Source organism: Populus trichocarpa, chromosome 3 (genome assembly GCF_000002775.5).
Source record: "Populus trichocarpa isolate Nisqually-1 chromosome 3, P.trichocarpa_v4.1, whole genome shotgun sequence".
Lineage (NCBI taxonomy): Eukaryota > Viridiplantae > Streptophyta > Magnoliopsida > Malpighiales > Salicaceae > Populus > Populus trichocarpa.
Window position 1 is genome coordinate 15,428,199 of NC_037287.2, and position 15,013 is coordinate 15,443,211.

General features: G+C 36.9%; 2 protein-coding genes across 7 annotated transcripts; one reads left to right on the forward strand and one right to left on the reverse strand.

The window, feature by feature from the left end:
- Positions 1–62: 62 nt before the first annotated feature.
- LOC18097053 (protein SPA1-RELATED 2) lies at positions 63–8,270 on the reverse strand. 4 transcript variants are annotated; one of them, XM_052451170.1, is made up of 9 exons: positions 8,022–8,267; positions 6,224–7,042; positions 5,387–6,103; positions 4,655–4,812; positions 2,762–3,599; positions 2,191–2,337; positions 1,335–1,652; positions 1,167–1,226; positions 63–978 (listed from the first exon to the last, which is right to left on the reverse strand). In XM_052451170.1, exons 2-9 carry the CDS (start codon positions 7,004–7,006, stop codon positions 787–789), a joined length of 3,213 nt encoding a protein of 1,070 aa, XP_052307130.1. In that variant the 5' UTR covers positions 7,007–7,042; positions 8,022–8,267; the 3' UTR covers positions 63–786. The 4 variants fall into 4 exon arrangements, with proteins under 4 accessions (XP_052307130.1, XP_052307129.1, XP_024454042.1 ...); XM_052451169.1 differs by having other exon boundaries at positions 1,335–1,601; positions 5,387–7,042; positions 8,022–8,269; XM_024598274.2 differs by having other exon boundaries at positions 5,387–7,042; positions 8,022–8,268.
- Positions 8,271–9,736: 1,466 nt separating this feature from the next.
- LOC7458229 (uncharacterized) lies at positions 9,737–15,013 on the forward strand. 3 transcript variants are annotated; one of them, XM_002303593.4, is made up of 7 exons: positions 9,737–11,035; positions 11,123–11,188; positions 12,001–12,145; positions 12,231–12,449; positions 13,652–13,814; positions 13,899–14,094; positions 14,528–15,013. In XM_002303593.4, exons 1-7 carry the CDS (start codon positions 9,879–9,881, stop codon positions 14,643–14,645), a joined length of 2,064 nt encoding a protein of 687 aa, XP_002303629.1. In that variant the 5' UTR covers positions 9,737–9,878; the 3' UTR covers positions 14,646–15,013. The 3 variants fall into 3 exon arrangements, with proteins under 3 accessions (XP_002303629.1, XP_052307483.1, XP_052307484.1); XM_052451523.1 differs by lacking the exons at positions 13,899–14,094; positions 14,528–15,013 and adding an exon at positions 13,481–13,571 and having other exon boundaries at positions 13,652–13,731; XM_052451524.1 differs by lacking the exons at positions 13,652–13,814; positions 13,899–14,094; positions 14,528–15,013 and adding an exon at positions 13,423–13,455.

Sequence of the window (15,013 nt, forward strand, 5' to 3'; positions counted from 1 at the left end):
ATTGTTTTTCTTTTTCCTTTACAAGACTTGCATAATGTTACCAAGACTATGCACAACTAATATCTCCAAATTGAAATAGCTACATTACAATTAAAATAATCTTTTAAAACAATATTATCATATACAGAGTTTGTATTCTATGAAATTTACAAGATCAAGCTTTTACACTTTCAAAATTTAATCCGTAAATACAAGGAAATTGATGGAATTGGTCTAAATGTCCACTTTGCTTCAAATCTGCCTCGTTATTAAACAGGACTTCAAAACTCAAGAGTGCATACGGAGGTCCTTGCCAAAAATTTCAAGGGCTGAAAACCAATTCCCAGATGCCGAAATTGGTCAGACACCTTGTCACCAACGTAACTTGTAGCATCTCATGATGTTGGCTTTGAGAATTTTATCTCAATCCAGCTCATCTTGATACCACGTTAATCTCAATCAATTTTGTTTTATATTTACTGCCAATATCCCCTCTTAAACAATACGATATTCAGGTGCTTTCACCTGCAAATATCTCAGAGCTTGTATCTGATCTTTCTTATCTGGAGATCGGAATCGGAATTTGCTGCTCTAGGTGAAGTGCAGTTCAGCCAACTGAAACCCTATGTCACTCAGCAAGTAGAGACTGTAGAGCAGATGACACACTTGTGTGCTCAAAGATATTGCCAAGCAAATTTTGCGGTTTCAGTTTATGAATATGCCTTCCAGAAAAGGCTCTGATCCCCATGCAACAAGGAAGTCACACGAATGCAGTTTCTTGATTGACCCCAGATGGCTACCTTTGCGTCAAACCATCTGCAATACTTTTAAACACCCACTTGAATTGGCAGCAACAACCATGTCTGATTTCCCTCTCCAGCAGACACTTGAAACAAACAGCCCATTGTCATCATCTGTCTCCTTTCCAGAAATAGGATCGATTGAGCCAAACTTGTGAGAAGTGATTGGCATAGGTAGAGATCTATGGTAAGCAAAAACCTGAAAGGAGACAACATCACTTCAAGAAGTTAAAAGTAGCTGTATTTTGGCAAAAATGGTTGACGTGTTGTATATAAAAGCTGGGAACTCTATTCTTTTCCCTTCCATTTTACCCCTTTTCAGTGATGAATTGTCATCCTCACTGGTTATCAGGCAAATCAACATGACACGAAGAACTGAAGCCATACCTCATTTGTTTCTGAACCACATGTTATGTAATCATTGGCAACAGATAGACCCACAAAGTTCTACAGGAGCAAGAGATGCAAAGTTAAACCCAACACGCAGGGGAAATTGAAAAAATATAAAAATAAAAGCAGCGCAAGAACAAACTGGCTAGCTCCTCCAACACCAACCTTCTCATTAGTGTGCCCACCAAGGGTTACGATACAAGCACTGACAGATGAACTACTAGAGCTGGTTTTATTGAGATCCCAAATCTTTAGTGAATTGTCAGTGGATGCAGTAACAAGAGTTTCAGAGTCCAAGAACTTAACATAGCTCACAGCTTTGTCATGGCCAGCCAACACACACCAGGGGGCTCTGCAGTTCCGAAGATCATAGCAATAGGTTCTGTAATCCGCAGATCCAAAGGCCAGCAAATGAGTAGAGTGAGAAGAGAACTGCACACAGCAAACATTTGCAATATTCCTGATTGTGCTTATACTATTTTTCTGCAAAAAAGTTTGAAGTGCATAAGCTTTTAAGCAAATTGCAGCAAGAATGTCAAAATTTTGAGCAGCAGCAAGAGCTATGACAAAGAAGAATAAACATATAAAGTTAAAAGAAAAACCATGCAGCACTATGACATTTTAACATAAATGGTGCTAAATTGTGACCATTAATTCCACCATGTGCGCATCATGCACAGAGACATTTATGAAGAAAGTGCTGTCTTGTCGTCCTAGTTGAGCAAGTAATATCTCAGATAACTTCCATCAAAAGAGCATATCTTGAATGAAGTTTATGCATTAGAAAAACAAGCATAATTCAATGTGGTAATAGAACTGCAATTGATATTTTTTATGGCTTTCTATATATCAATAATAATAGCAATTCTGCACTAATAATTTCTTCAGGGTATTGGAGAGAAAGAAAACCAGGGGGGAGGGGGGGGGGGGGGTTGGGGTTTGATGGATTAAACATTCTTCTAAGTCTGGTTTTAGGAATCCCAAACTATTACAAAGTAAAAAGGAGACGAGGAGAACATGCCTCATTAATGCTCCATAGCTTCACAGAACAATCATCACTACCACTGGCTAATTTTGTTGGGCATACTTGAGAAAAGTCCACGGACCAAGCTCTCTTTTCATGCTCATTGTATTGAAAAACCCCTTGACCAGTACTCACATCCCATAGCTGGAGTGCATCAAAGCAAATAAGGTAAAGAGCAACTTAAGGAATTTAAGAATACAACTGAAAAATCTAAAATGTATGATGGAAACAAATAAGCAGGAAAATCTGAGGTGGTCAGGAAAAAATAGCAATTACAGCATGTAAGAGAAGGGACCAGTATGCTTCAAGAGGTGGAGAAACCTCACAAACATAGACATAGATTAGCAACAATGTGATTTTCTTTTTTAAGCTGTCATTTGATTAGCGAAGGTATTTTGGACATGACCCTGACATCCTTTTATAACCCACAACATATTCAGAAGCTGATGTAGAAAACTCGATATCCATGCCAGAAGTATGACAAGGTTGTCCCATATCAGGTCAAACATTGATAATCACAGAAAGGTGTTTCTTCGGTAAAAAATCTAGCATGCAAAGATATACACACCTTCACAACACCATCATATCCAGTTGAAGCCAGATAGTTCTTGATGTAGCTGTTCCAGCAAATGCAGCTGAGCTTTGACTCATTTGACATTTCAATAACTGGATAATGAATATCAACAGGGTCATTAAAGATTGAATTAAAATCAAATATCTTTATTTTCTTTGATACTCCACCAGCAGCAAAATAGTCTGCATCACGGTCAAAACTCAAAGAACAAATAACATTTGCAGAATTGCTAAAGTCCCCAGTTCTTAGTAGCCCACGCACTTCAAACTTACTATAACGAGCATATTTGCACAAACCATCAAAAAAGGATCCAAGGCAATCAGTGGTGTTCTGTGTTTCTTCACCCTCTTGTTCTATATACCAGTTCTCATGATTTCTCAGTAAATCATTATCTTGGCGAATGGTAGCATCAGTCTCAGCAAGCTGGACTTCAGATCTCATGGAGAAATAAGCACTTTCAAGCTGACTGATATTGCTCATCAACCTCATATCATTTGTCTTAAAATCAGGTGATACTTGAGAAAATGCCTCCAACCTGTAAGGTTCTTTATGCTCAGAGGTAGGTTGCCTTGCATTTAGAAAGTCATTCTCTAAGCAAGAATGGAGCAAGTGTTTCTTTGAGCAGTTTCTCCTACCAACCTCTTCAATATCAGTATCCAAGCACCTGATATCTTCCACTAACTTACTGGCATGGTTCTGCTTCTGTTCCTTCAATGAAACAAGGAAATGAAACAATAGTTCTGATTCAGCATCATCTTGGTTGATAGAGGATGATAATTCTTCTGCGGACACCTCCTGCAATCCATTAATCAATTCAGATTGTAGGATTTCCCTGCCACATGCATACAAAATAGAATGTCACATGAGTATTAGTTTAAAGTTTAAACAACTTGCACCTCAACTATTGCATGAGTTACTGACAACCATCCCGGTAAAAAAGCTTGAACATCTCACCATCAACTAAATGCACTAGTTTGGGAAGAAAAAAAAACCTGAAATGGATTTTTTATGAGAAAAATAATGATTTCTCCAGTGCAAATTTCTATCGCATTTATGGACCCACTTACACAAAAACTGATGCATGTGCAATTTAATCCCATAGTTCATCCAAAATCTCAATAAGGTCCTCAATCTCTATAAAAGGGGCAGTTTTAATATCTCAACCTATTATAAGTGGTTCAACATGCCTGTTCCATCTACTTCCATTAGTAATATCATGATGGACAAAAGTCAAAATCATCCAGCCTTCCTTTCATTTCCCTTTCACTGACCAGGTTGAACAAAACTTTCCACAGTTCACTAAGGTCCATGAGACATACTCCATTAGATGTGCACTCAAACTTCATGCCTTTAACACCACCAACAAGATGAAAGGGTAGACTACATATGTATAAGTTGGATCAGGTGAGAGAGTGAATTAAAACAAATAATTGGGAGATCTAATGTTGGTGAGAGGGTGTGAGATAGGATCTCCAATGATTTAGTCACCCATTCATTTGTAGAAGCACAACTTATGGTGTTGAGGATTTTTTTTGGCAACAGGCTAGCTTTCCATCGATGTAAATATTCTGTTTATGAAGAGGTGAACGCAAATTAAAAAGAAATGAAATAAAAAAAAAAACAGTAGGGAGCACAATTAACTACTTGAAAAATTATAAGGTTGGTACTGACACTTCCAAAGTGCTTGGATCACATTGAGTTCAAGGAAAACTCTCACAACCAGATTAACATCTTGGAAAAAATTAACAACTCTTATGACTCAATTTAAGTTTTGTCCTCTAATAATTTAAAGGTCAAGACTATTGATTAATGTAATGTCATGCTTCTAAGGTCTTCATATCCAATAAAATTCAAGATTTTACAAAATTTAAAACAAGCTAGGATTGCCTTGTTGATGGGCGTGATGAAGGTTCAGGATGAAGTAGCCAAAGGCAGAATCCAGCTTCCCTTGGATTTTCAGATAGAAATTGAGGAGGAAGAATCCTGTGACGAAGGTCTGACATTACCATCGCTTGTGCTCTGTCAGAGTCAAAACGACCAAGCAACTGAAAGAAACAACTTAATTAATCATATATATATATAAAAAATTCAATCCAGACTCATATATCTAAACAAAATAAAAGGGAATGACAAACAAAAATAAGCATTATGCATCGCTGATAGGCTTATCTAGCCAACAAAAGAATAGTACTGGTGCCAAACTTAGATAATGGCAGCAATTTTATGGTTGTAATTTCTACTACATATGACAGCAAAATCTTCTCAGCTTGTGAATCACAACCTTTTAGAAAGCCCAATAATCAAATTTGTTATGGACAAGTAGCATTTGGGAAAAGCGACAAAGCAGCAAACAAATGAGTTTTTTTTATTACACAGAACAATGTGCCAGCTTTCAAGACTCATGAAACATGAATTTATAAGAAATAAAATGCTCTTTGAAAACATTTATTTATGGAAATAAATTCTGCACCATGGTAAACCAGAGTAACAATCAGAGTCATCGCACGGATGAAGAAGATTTTTCATTAATAGCATTTATCAAATAATGAAACATGAGCAATATCATAGAAGTTGAGTAAGAGTGCCCAACAGACAAGACAACAAAAAACATCTTCGCACCTCAAATAGTAGAATTCCAAGACCATAAATATTTGATGCAATCCTGCAGATGCCATCATTGAACTCCTCGGGACTTGTATACCATTTCTCTTCCAACCGGTCAACAATAGCAGTCAACTGTCGTTGACCTGTTTTAGACAGCTCATGGCTGCTGGACTTGGCCTGAATCCCATATTCTGTGTCATGGTTACGTTCAGTAGCTTCATTTTGAGAATCTTGTGAGACAATTGTATCGACACCCCCATCACTTGTAGATTCAAGTTTCAAGCTATGTTTTGTAGATAACTGAGGCCAGCTACTTATATAGTTCATGCTCTCACTAAACTTCTGCTTCTTGGCAAATGCAGTAACAAAAGAAAACATTCCTTGTTCCAATGGCCTTCTCCTGACCGCATGATTGTCGGAGCAGGGTGTATCTTGATCCATGGAACTTTCTAACATGTCTCTTGGGACAGCTGAACCAAGGTATTTAACCTGATTTGATTGCAACAACTTGAAGCTGGATGGCCGCAAGTCAGGCAAGGCAACTCCTTGAGAGTGAGAATAATCCACTAGATCAACAATCCGTCTAAATATTTGCAATCTCTCAACTTTATTTGCTTTTAGCTGTCCAGCATTCAGCCATTTCCTCAAACTCACTCCATCATGATCATAACCACTAGGGCTCGGCCCAGTGATACCATATGAAGAAGTCATCGTTACAGTTTTAGCACTCAAGTTCAAAGGAGTATCAGAAGCTGCCAAAATGCCACCCCTCACTCCATCATGATCAGAACCACTAGGGCTCGGCCCAGTGATACCATATGAAGAAGTCATCGTTACAGTTTTAGCACTCAGGTTCAAAGGAGTATCAGAAGCTGCCAAAGTGCCACCCGCGAACCTTTCATTATTCTGGTCTCTTGGCCCAAGTTTCAAGCTATCATGTGGCGGCCCTCTATAAATAATCCCCTTACCTTTCAAGGTGTTTTTGACAAAAAACTCAGAAAATCCTGATTTTGAAAGAATCTTTGTCCGGAAACTACCATGTGAACTCACATTGCCTAACAACCCATTAAAGTCAGTATGCACCAATTGTTCTGAGACTTCATTTCTTTCATTGCTCAAGGTTTTTTGAACCAAAATGTCAGATGAAGATGGGTGCTGCACATCTAGCAATGCTTGACCACTGTCCCTATACAAGGTATTACTACAAGAAATCCCAGTTACTGATCCCCCTCCAATTTGATAAAGATGCGGCCACTGGCTCTGCCTGGCTTGCATCCTTTGCCTATTGTTTGATGTACCAACAACAGCTGAGTTTGAACCATCATAATTTCTCACCATTAATTCTTCAACCATATTCCCAGCATCATCCATAGAGCGAGGGCTAGAACATGGCTGTTTGGATGCATCCATAGGAGGGCTTGCACTCCTATTTCCATTCTTGCCCTCCAACTTATCAGCAAGTACATGGAATGAACTCTCAGGGTAATCACCAGCACTGGCTATAACTGTTTCACGAGATTCCAACAAGTTGGAGCTTTCAGGTGGTTTCACAGAATACTCGCTCTCTTTACCTTGGAGGTGTGCCTCCTCTGCCATGTCCATCAAAGCCACTTCATCACCCAATCCCTCATCCATACCATCCAAAAACAGACAACTCTATCATGTAATCATCTAGCAATGTAAACAGGACTTGTTTTCAGTCAAACATTTTGTGACCACATGCACATCATCAATCCTCCAAAAGTTAACAAGATAAAAGGCAATGACATCAATTCACTACACTTAAAAGTGCACAACTTTGAGCATAAATCACCCAATAATTTCAAGCCCACAAAACTTTTAGCCATAATCTTCACTAAAAAAAAAGATAATCAAGAAATGTTTCTCTAGAATAATCAATACTTACCAAATTCTAAAGCAACACATAATCCAAAAGTTTCAAAACTTCAACTAAATGAAAGCCTAGCAAAGCTCTCTATCTGGAGGCTAAAAATCTAAACGCAAAGAATTTCTAAAATAATCAAAAATTACTAAATTCCAACACCAACCCAGAATCCAAAAAGTTCCCAGCTTAAACAAAATGAAAGCCTAGCAAAGCTCTAATTCCAAGCTAAGAATCATAAAATACAAGATACGAGAAATTAAAAAAAATAATCAAAATTACAAAATCCTAACAGCAACCAGAATCCAAAAGGTCCAAAAATCTCAAAAGATGGAAACCAGCAACAGTCATCAAACAAGCTAGTAAAAACCCTTTGGCAGCTAAGAACCGGTAAGTGCAAGAAATGAAACAAACTTAACCAAAGAATTCTTTCTCCTCAAAACTTAGCTATACAATTTCACTTCCTCACCAAAACAAATGATTAAGAAACCTTTTATTAAACACTAAAAAGTTTTAAATTCTAACGGCAACCCAGAATCCAAAAAACATCCCCTTCAACAAAATGAATGACTGGCAAAATTTGATCCTCAACTAAGAATCAGAGAAGGCGATGAAAGAAATAAATTTAAAGGGATAATTACTTCTCCACAACACAAAAAACCCTCAAAATGTAGTCTTTGATATCTCTTAATTTTCTTAGCAACCAAAATCATACTAAACTGAAAAGGACAGCCAAATGCAAATCCAATAATAAAAAAAAAAACTTACCTCCATCGAATTTGGAGTGACATGGAGCACTTAATTTCTTTCAAGTAACGAATTTGAAAAGGCCAAACTGGAAATTTGTAGACCTTGAAATAAACCCTAGAAGGAAGTGACAAGTGATAATAGAAGAGACTCCTATTGCGTGGAATGGAAGTGAAATATCTCTCTCTCTCTCTCTCCAGCTTTGCAGCTTCAAATTTTGGATAAACTATTTTTGTTATATTAAGTTTTTTTTTTTTTGGTGTGTTTAATTAGGTGTTAATTTGATACTTGTGTTTTTATTTATACTGTCATTAGATCTACGAAAGAAAGGTTCCAAATAGTCAGGAGAGAGGGTGGCCTGTTATTTTTCTCAGGGAATTATTTTATTTTATTGATAATTCTAGTTATTTAAAAGAGCATCGTGCATTGTTGTATTTACTAAAATGTTTTTTTAAAATTATTTTGATATATTAATATAAAAAAATATTTATTTGATTGCTCTGTTACACGTTGCCTAACAATTTCACCGCTGCGCGCGCGGGCTCTAAGCGTCTTTCGAGCAGTGTGTTTATAGGCGCACCCCGGCGCCAAGACCCCTAACAGCTTGCTTGTTTGCTCTGGCTCTTGTTTTCTATTCTTTCCATCCTGAGGTTTGTTCTAGATGTAAGAAATTCCTAACTGAATTTGATTTATACAAAACAGGCACAACTGCTTAGCCTTAATACTAGTTTTTAATGCCTGAAGATGTTAAGCTACTGGTTAAACTAATTTTTTTTAATATAAAAAAAAATATGCAAACATTATTAACGTGTTGCGAAATAAAAATTTAATAAGCTTATAAATATTAATAAAATTCAAATTAATCATTTGATATGCTTATAAATTTTTAAAAAAAATTGTTGATGGTAACCAAATAATGAAATTAAAAAATATACATGTGGTATTACATTTTGAAGGACCTTTCATTATTTTTATTTAATTATATGATAATAATATTTATCATAGAAAGCATTATAATTAAATTTCATTGAAATAAACTATTTTGCTATTTTAATCCATCAGTTTCTTATTAAATATTTTTAATTATAGCAAAAAATAAAACAAATAGTTTTTATTTCTAAAATCCAACCACCGGGAAGGTGTCGAAAGATGGAGCACTGGTTTTTTTAATTAATTTTTATATAAAAACATAAAAATACATTATTAGAGCCTTAATAAACCAATTTTTTCAATTTAAAACACTCCTAACTTGATTAAAAAAACATAAAATTTAACTAATTTTTTTTTCTCAACCTCAATCTATTTTTTCTAATAAAAAATATCAATTAAACTATTTTCATTAAATAAAACTAATTAACATCAAAAATAAATTTTTTACCATAATATAAATAACCAATAATTTTCTCCTTCATTCCTTATTTTTCAGCACTTTCTGACACATTTCTAAAACACAAAAACTTAAACAAGAATAAAAAAAATGTTCTGGACTAAAACATATAATTATCAAATTAAAGGAATTAAAAAAACATTTAACAATAATTTGAAGTCATATTTTCCCAAAAAAAAAAAGTTTTGAATGAACAGTGCTTGATTCGGTCAAAATTTAAAATTGATTTTGACTCCATACGGGGGAAATGTTACTGCATTTAAAATAGAAGATGATTTTTTATTTTTATTTTTTGTAATTTCCCCGGAATAAATAAAGAACATCCGCCCTTGTAGAAAATAATACTCCAGTTACCACGTCGTTTATAGTCTTTAAAATCTCCTTCCTCCTCTCTCTCTCTCTCTCGCTCGCTCGTTCGTTCATTCACACACCACAAAACAGATAAACCCTAACCCCCAAATTCTTTGTATTCAAACCCTAATTCTACAATCATGGCTTCCAATAAAGACGGCGATCCTTCTCTTGGCTACCTAACACGAAAAGATACCGAGGTGAAGCTCCCCCGCCCAACCCGAGTTAAGAACAAAACCCCCGCCCCGATACAAATAACAGCGGAACAAATCCTCCGCGAAGCACGAGAACGACAAGAAGCCGATATCCGACCGCCCAAACAGAAAATCACAGACTCAACTGAACTCGGCGATTACCGTCTCCGTAAGAGGAAGGAATTCGAGGACTTAATTCGACGCGTGAGGTGGAATATAAGTGTTTGGATAAAGTACGCGCAATGGGAGGAGTCTCAGAAAGATTTTAATCGCGCGCGTTCAGTTTGGGAACGTGCGCTCGAGGTGGATTACCGGAATCATACTTTATGGCTGAAATACGCAGAGGTGGAAATGAAAAACAAGTTCATAAATCATGCAAGGAATGTGTGGGACCGGGCTGTTACCCTTCTCCCGAGGGTTGATCAGCTCTGGTATAAGTACATTCACATGGAGGAGATGTTGGGGAATATTGCGGGAGCTAGGCAGATTTTTGAGAGATGGATGGGGTGGATGCCGGACCAGCAAGGTTGGCTTTCATATATAAAGTTTGAATTGAGGTATAATGAAGTGGAACGCGCCAGAGGAATTTTTGAGAGGTTTGTTCAGTGTCATCCAAAGGTGAGTGCGTGGATTAGGTTTGCAAAGTTTGAGATGAAGAATGGCGAAGTTGCGAGGGCGAGAAATGTGTATGAAAAGGCGGTTCAGAAGTTAGCTGATGATGAGGAGGCTGAGATGTTGTTTGTTGCATTTGCGGAGTTTGAAGAGAGGTGTAAGGAAACGGAGAGGGCTAGGTGCATTTATAAGTTTGCTTTGGATCATATACCAAAAGGGAGGGCGGAGGATTTATATAGGAAGTTTGTTGCGTTTGAGAAACAGTATGGTGATAAAGAAGGGATTGAGGATGCGATTGTGGGGAAGAGGAGGTTTCAGTATGAAGATGAAGTGAGGAAGAATCCTTTGAATTATGATGCGTGGTTTGACTACATTAGGTTGGAGGAGAGTGTGACAAATAAGGTGAGGATTAGGGAGGTGTATGAACGAGCAATTGCTAATGTCCCGCCTGCTCAAGAGAAGAGATACTGGCAAAGATATATCTATCTATGGTAAGTTTTGGATTCGAAATTCATATTGCATTGTGGTATTTGTTGTGGTCGAGTGCTGATTATAATTCCTGCATTTGTGTGGTTTAGGATAAATTATGCCCTTTATGAAGAGCTCGATGCGGAAGATATAGAGCGAACGCGGGAGGTATATAGGTAATCTTGCTTTTTCTGAAATGATTATATTGGTTTCTCTTTTTTTGATGTTGATGGTGGTCGGTACAATGCTCTTTAGTTTCCCTTTATTAAACAAGGAACTGGTTGGTGCGTAATGTCTTAGCTGTCAAAAGAGTTGCCAGCAGAGCATAGGTGTTACAGGAGTCTGTGTTTTCAAGCGCTTTGTTAATTGATAAGAATCTGTTGTAGTATCATTGATTTTTTTGGGGGGAGGGGGGGATCAAGAGAAAATATGGATCAAATATTAATTGAAGTGTTCCTAGTTAGATTGAATTGTTGTTCTTTTCTAATCATCTATTCTGAAAATGTGATGATTTTGTGTTCATGCTGCTCTGCTGCTCTTTGATAGATCTATGAGAGCTTTCCAGTGCTCAACCATCTTAATGGCGCACACTGACTATGTGACAGCATTCTTATCTGGAAAAAAAAAAAATTTGTGGCAGCACAAGCAAAGTGATTTTTTTTTGTCTCTAATTTGGTGTACAAGTGTACCTTTGTTAGCATACAATGCTGTGTGATTTTGATTTGCACATTAACTTCTCCCCACCTGTCCTCCTCATCTCTTCCTTTTATACTCCATACTTTCTCACAGACATATTGCATGCTCATTTATATCATACTCTGACTGTCTTATGATCATAAATTTGCAACTTATTGTCAATAATGAAAAAAATAAAAAAATAAAAATAGGGGTTCCAGAACAATAACAATAAAACAAAGGGATTGGTGCATTGATAAGTCGATCCAACTGACTTTGAAGAGTTTTCTAATTCACTTTTAAATGTTAACAGGGAATGCTTGAACCTGATTCCACATGAGAAATTCTCATTTGCGAAAATCTGGCTTTTAGCAGCTCAATTTGAGATCCGACAATTGAATCTGAATGGAGCTCGGCAAGTTTTAGGTAATGCTATTGGAAAAGCTCCTAAAGATAAGGTAAAATCTTGGCTGATAATACAATCTTTATGTTTTTATTACACTATGTTGATCTGTTCTGACACCTTTGCTTGCTGACAAACAGATATTTAAGAAATATATTGAGATTGAGCTGCAGCTTGGTAATATCGACCGTTGCCGAAAACTCTATGAGAAATATTTAGAGTGGTCGCCTGAGAATTGTTACGCATGGAGCAAATATGCTGAACTGGAGAGGTCCTTGAGTGAAACCGAACGGGCACGATCTATTTTTGAGCTTGCTATAGCACAGCCAGCCTTGGACATGCCGGAGTTGTTGTGGAAGGTAATTTATATGCTGTCCCCATTTTAGTTAATTACATATTTGTGATTCATGTCCTTTGTTGACTGTAAACCTGATCTTGGCATTTATATGTTCTGTAAGTGTATTGCGGGGCCAATAATCATAACTCTGCAGTGCAAAAATGGTTGCACTTCCTTGATTTTAAATCAAGGTGTCTCTGTGTCCTGTAATGGTAAATTTTCATATTTGTTTGATTTCATGTTTGAATCTAATAGTCTATGTATGTCTTGAAGACCTTTTCACAAAGAATGCAATTATCATACATTGTGATACATGGTGTCCCAAACTTCTATTTTTCATATATAAAATGGTTAAAGCTACTTGTCAGGTTAATGACAACTGTAGCAAATCACGTTATTCTTCGAGTCATATCCGTGCTCTGTTTTCTCTTTCATTAATTTTTGTTTTACCTGTCTCCTGTCCATTATATCATCTGTATCTTTTTGGGCTGAGTGATTTTTGTCGCTAAAGGTTGTGGAATGACATTCCTGACAATAGGAACCATCAATCAGACATTCCTGACAATAGGAACCATCATTCAGACCCCTTCTGCACGTACGCATTGATTTCTTTGAAGTCTCATCACCAGTTTTTTACATAAGAAGCTGTGGTGTTTGTAGAGCTGGGAATTTGTTATTTGCCCACAAACTTAGCCTGGGTGCAATTCCATATACCCTTCATCAATTATAGGAATTAACTATATGTCCCTGGCTCTCTGAACATTCTTGATCTCCTCATTCTCATACTACTTTAACTTCTTTGAATTCTTATCGCTGGCTTTCCTTGCATGGAGCTGTTGTCTCTGTAGGTCATGGACTTTGTTATTTGCCAAGGAACTTACCTTTGGTTCAATGCCATACCTTTTTCCAATCAATTTATTTCTTTTGAATCCTATTTAGTTTTTTTTCTCTGTTATGCTGTTCATCTGCTCTCTTTTCTCATTACACTGTGTCAGTTAGGTTTCCTCTTGTAGTATATTGTTTAATGGAAGGAATCTGGACGTGTGCATATAGGACATTATTTTTGGAAACTGTGGTAAAGGAGAATCATTGTTGTCATTCTAAAACTCTAAGCTGCCTGATTTGATAACTTTTCTTGTTTAAAGTAAGTATTATTGTTTTTTGGTTAGAGGGTCGGAGGGTATGAAATGTACTGCTGGTGATCAGTTTTTCCTCTGCCTGCAGGCATATATTGATTTTGAAATCTCTGAGGGTGAATATGATAGAACTCGGGAACTTTTTGAGAGGCTCCTGGATCGCACAAAGCATCTAAAAGTTTGGATCAGCTGTGCAAAATTTGAGGCATCTGCCATGGAAGAACAGAACTTGTGCATTCAAAATGCAAGAAGTAAGGAATCCTGATCTTTTTAACCAGTGCATTCCTTAATTATTACATACTCAGTTAGATTCTTACCGTTAAATTTTTCATTAGGGGTTTTTGAGAAAGCTTTAAACTACTTCAGAATGTCCGCCCCTGAACTGAAAGAAGAAAGAGCTATGCTCTTAGATGAATGGTTGGACATGGAGAAAAGTTTTGGCCAGCTTGGTGATGTTAGCCTTGTCGAGCCTAAGCTGCCTAAGAAACTGAAAAAGAGAAAGCAGATTGCTTCTGAAGACGGCCTGGCTGGGTATGTAATCTACTTGTGCTTTTATCTTCCATCTGTTGACACCATTGATGATGCCAAAAGCATTTAAAAAAAAATCTCCAAAAGGCATCAACTTGGTGTTTTATAGCCTGAAAGCACATTGCACAAGCAAGTTAAACTGAAATGGCCATGTTTCTCTCTTAATAAAGTTTTAATGGGTTTGGTTTGGATTCTGAAATTTTCCAATAGTCACTTAAATTTTGGGAGAAGTGCTATCGATAAAACTCACTTCTTAAATTGGGTGCCACATGCATACATCTGTACTAAAGAACTGAGTGTTAACATGCCCGCTTAGCTTGGTCCTTAGACATGTCAATGAACTGACACTCCGTTGTTTCGATGCTACTGATTTTACAGATTCAGTTTTCTATGTTCCACCCTGTCCTTATCAGTTCCGCTAACCATTTTCTTGCAGGTACGAGGAATACATAGATTATGTATTTCCAGAAGAAGCTCATGCCCATAATCTCAAAATCTTGGAAAAAGCACGGGAATGGAAGAGGCAAAGGCTTGCTTCTGGTGCTGACGATTAGTGGATCTTTCGATTTTGTACCATTTTGTTTTTCCTAATCTGTACATATCCAAACTGCTTGTGGCACGTTGGTAAAAACAATGCGTCGGCTACACATTTGATGAAAGAGGGAAAGGGAAGAGGAGAATGCTCTCAAGGGTTAAGTCAGGAAGAGTATATTTCAAGGCACGGAGACTTGCTAAATACATCGTTTGTGTTGGCAGATCAGTTTATCTAGGCATGAAGTTGGCAAATCCTTGTAATACAGTTTTGAAGCAAACTGCTATTTGTAGCCTTTGTTCTTTGATTTTTGGAACAGTAAAATGGGGAAAAATTGGATGGTCGATAATGTTCATTGTTTTTCTGATCAATGTCACAATCTTTTAAGCA

Coding starts and splice junctions, on each gene's coding strand:
- LOC7458229 (XM_002303593.4), top strand. CDS start 9,879: ATGGCTTCCAATAAAGACGGCGATCCTTCTCTTGGCTACCTAACACGA. Junction 11,189..12,000: donor CGAACGCGGGAGGTATATAG/GTAATCTTGCTT, acceptor AAATGTTAACAG/GGAATGCTTGAACCTGATTC. Junction 14,095..14,527: donor TCTGAAGACGGCCTGGCTGG/GTATGTAATCTA, acceptor ATTTTCTTGCAG/GTACGAGGAATACATAGATT.
- LOC18097053 (XM_024598274.2), bottom strand. CDS start 7,006: ATGGATGAGGGATTGGGTGATGAAGTGGCTTTGATGGACATGGCAGAG. Junction 2,338..2,761: donor GATATGATGGTGTTGTGAAG/GTGTGTATATCT, acceptor GATGCACTCCAG/CTATGGGATGTGAGTACTGG. Junction 1,653..2,190: donor AGCTATGGAGCATTAATGAG/GCATGTTCTCCT, acceptor ACTTTTTTGCAG/AAAAATAGTATAAGCACAAT.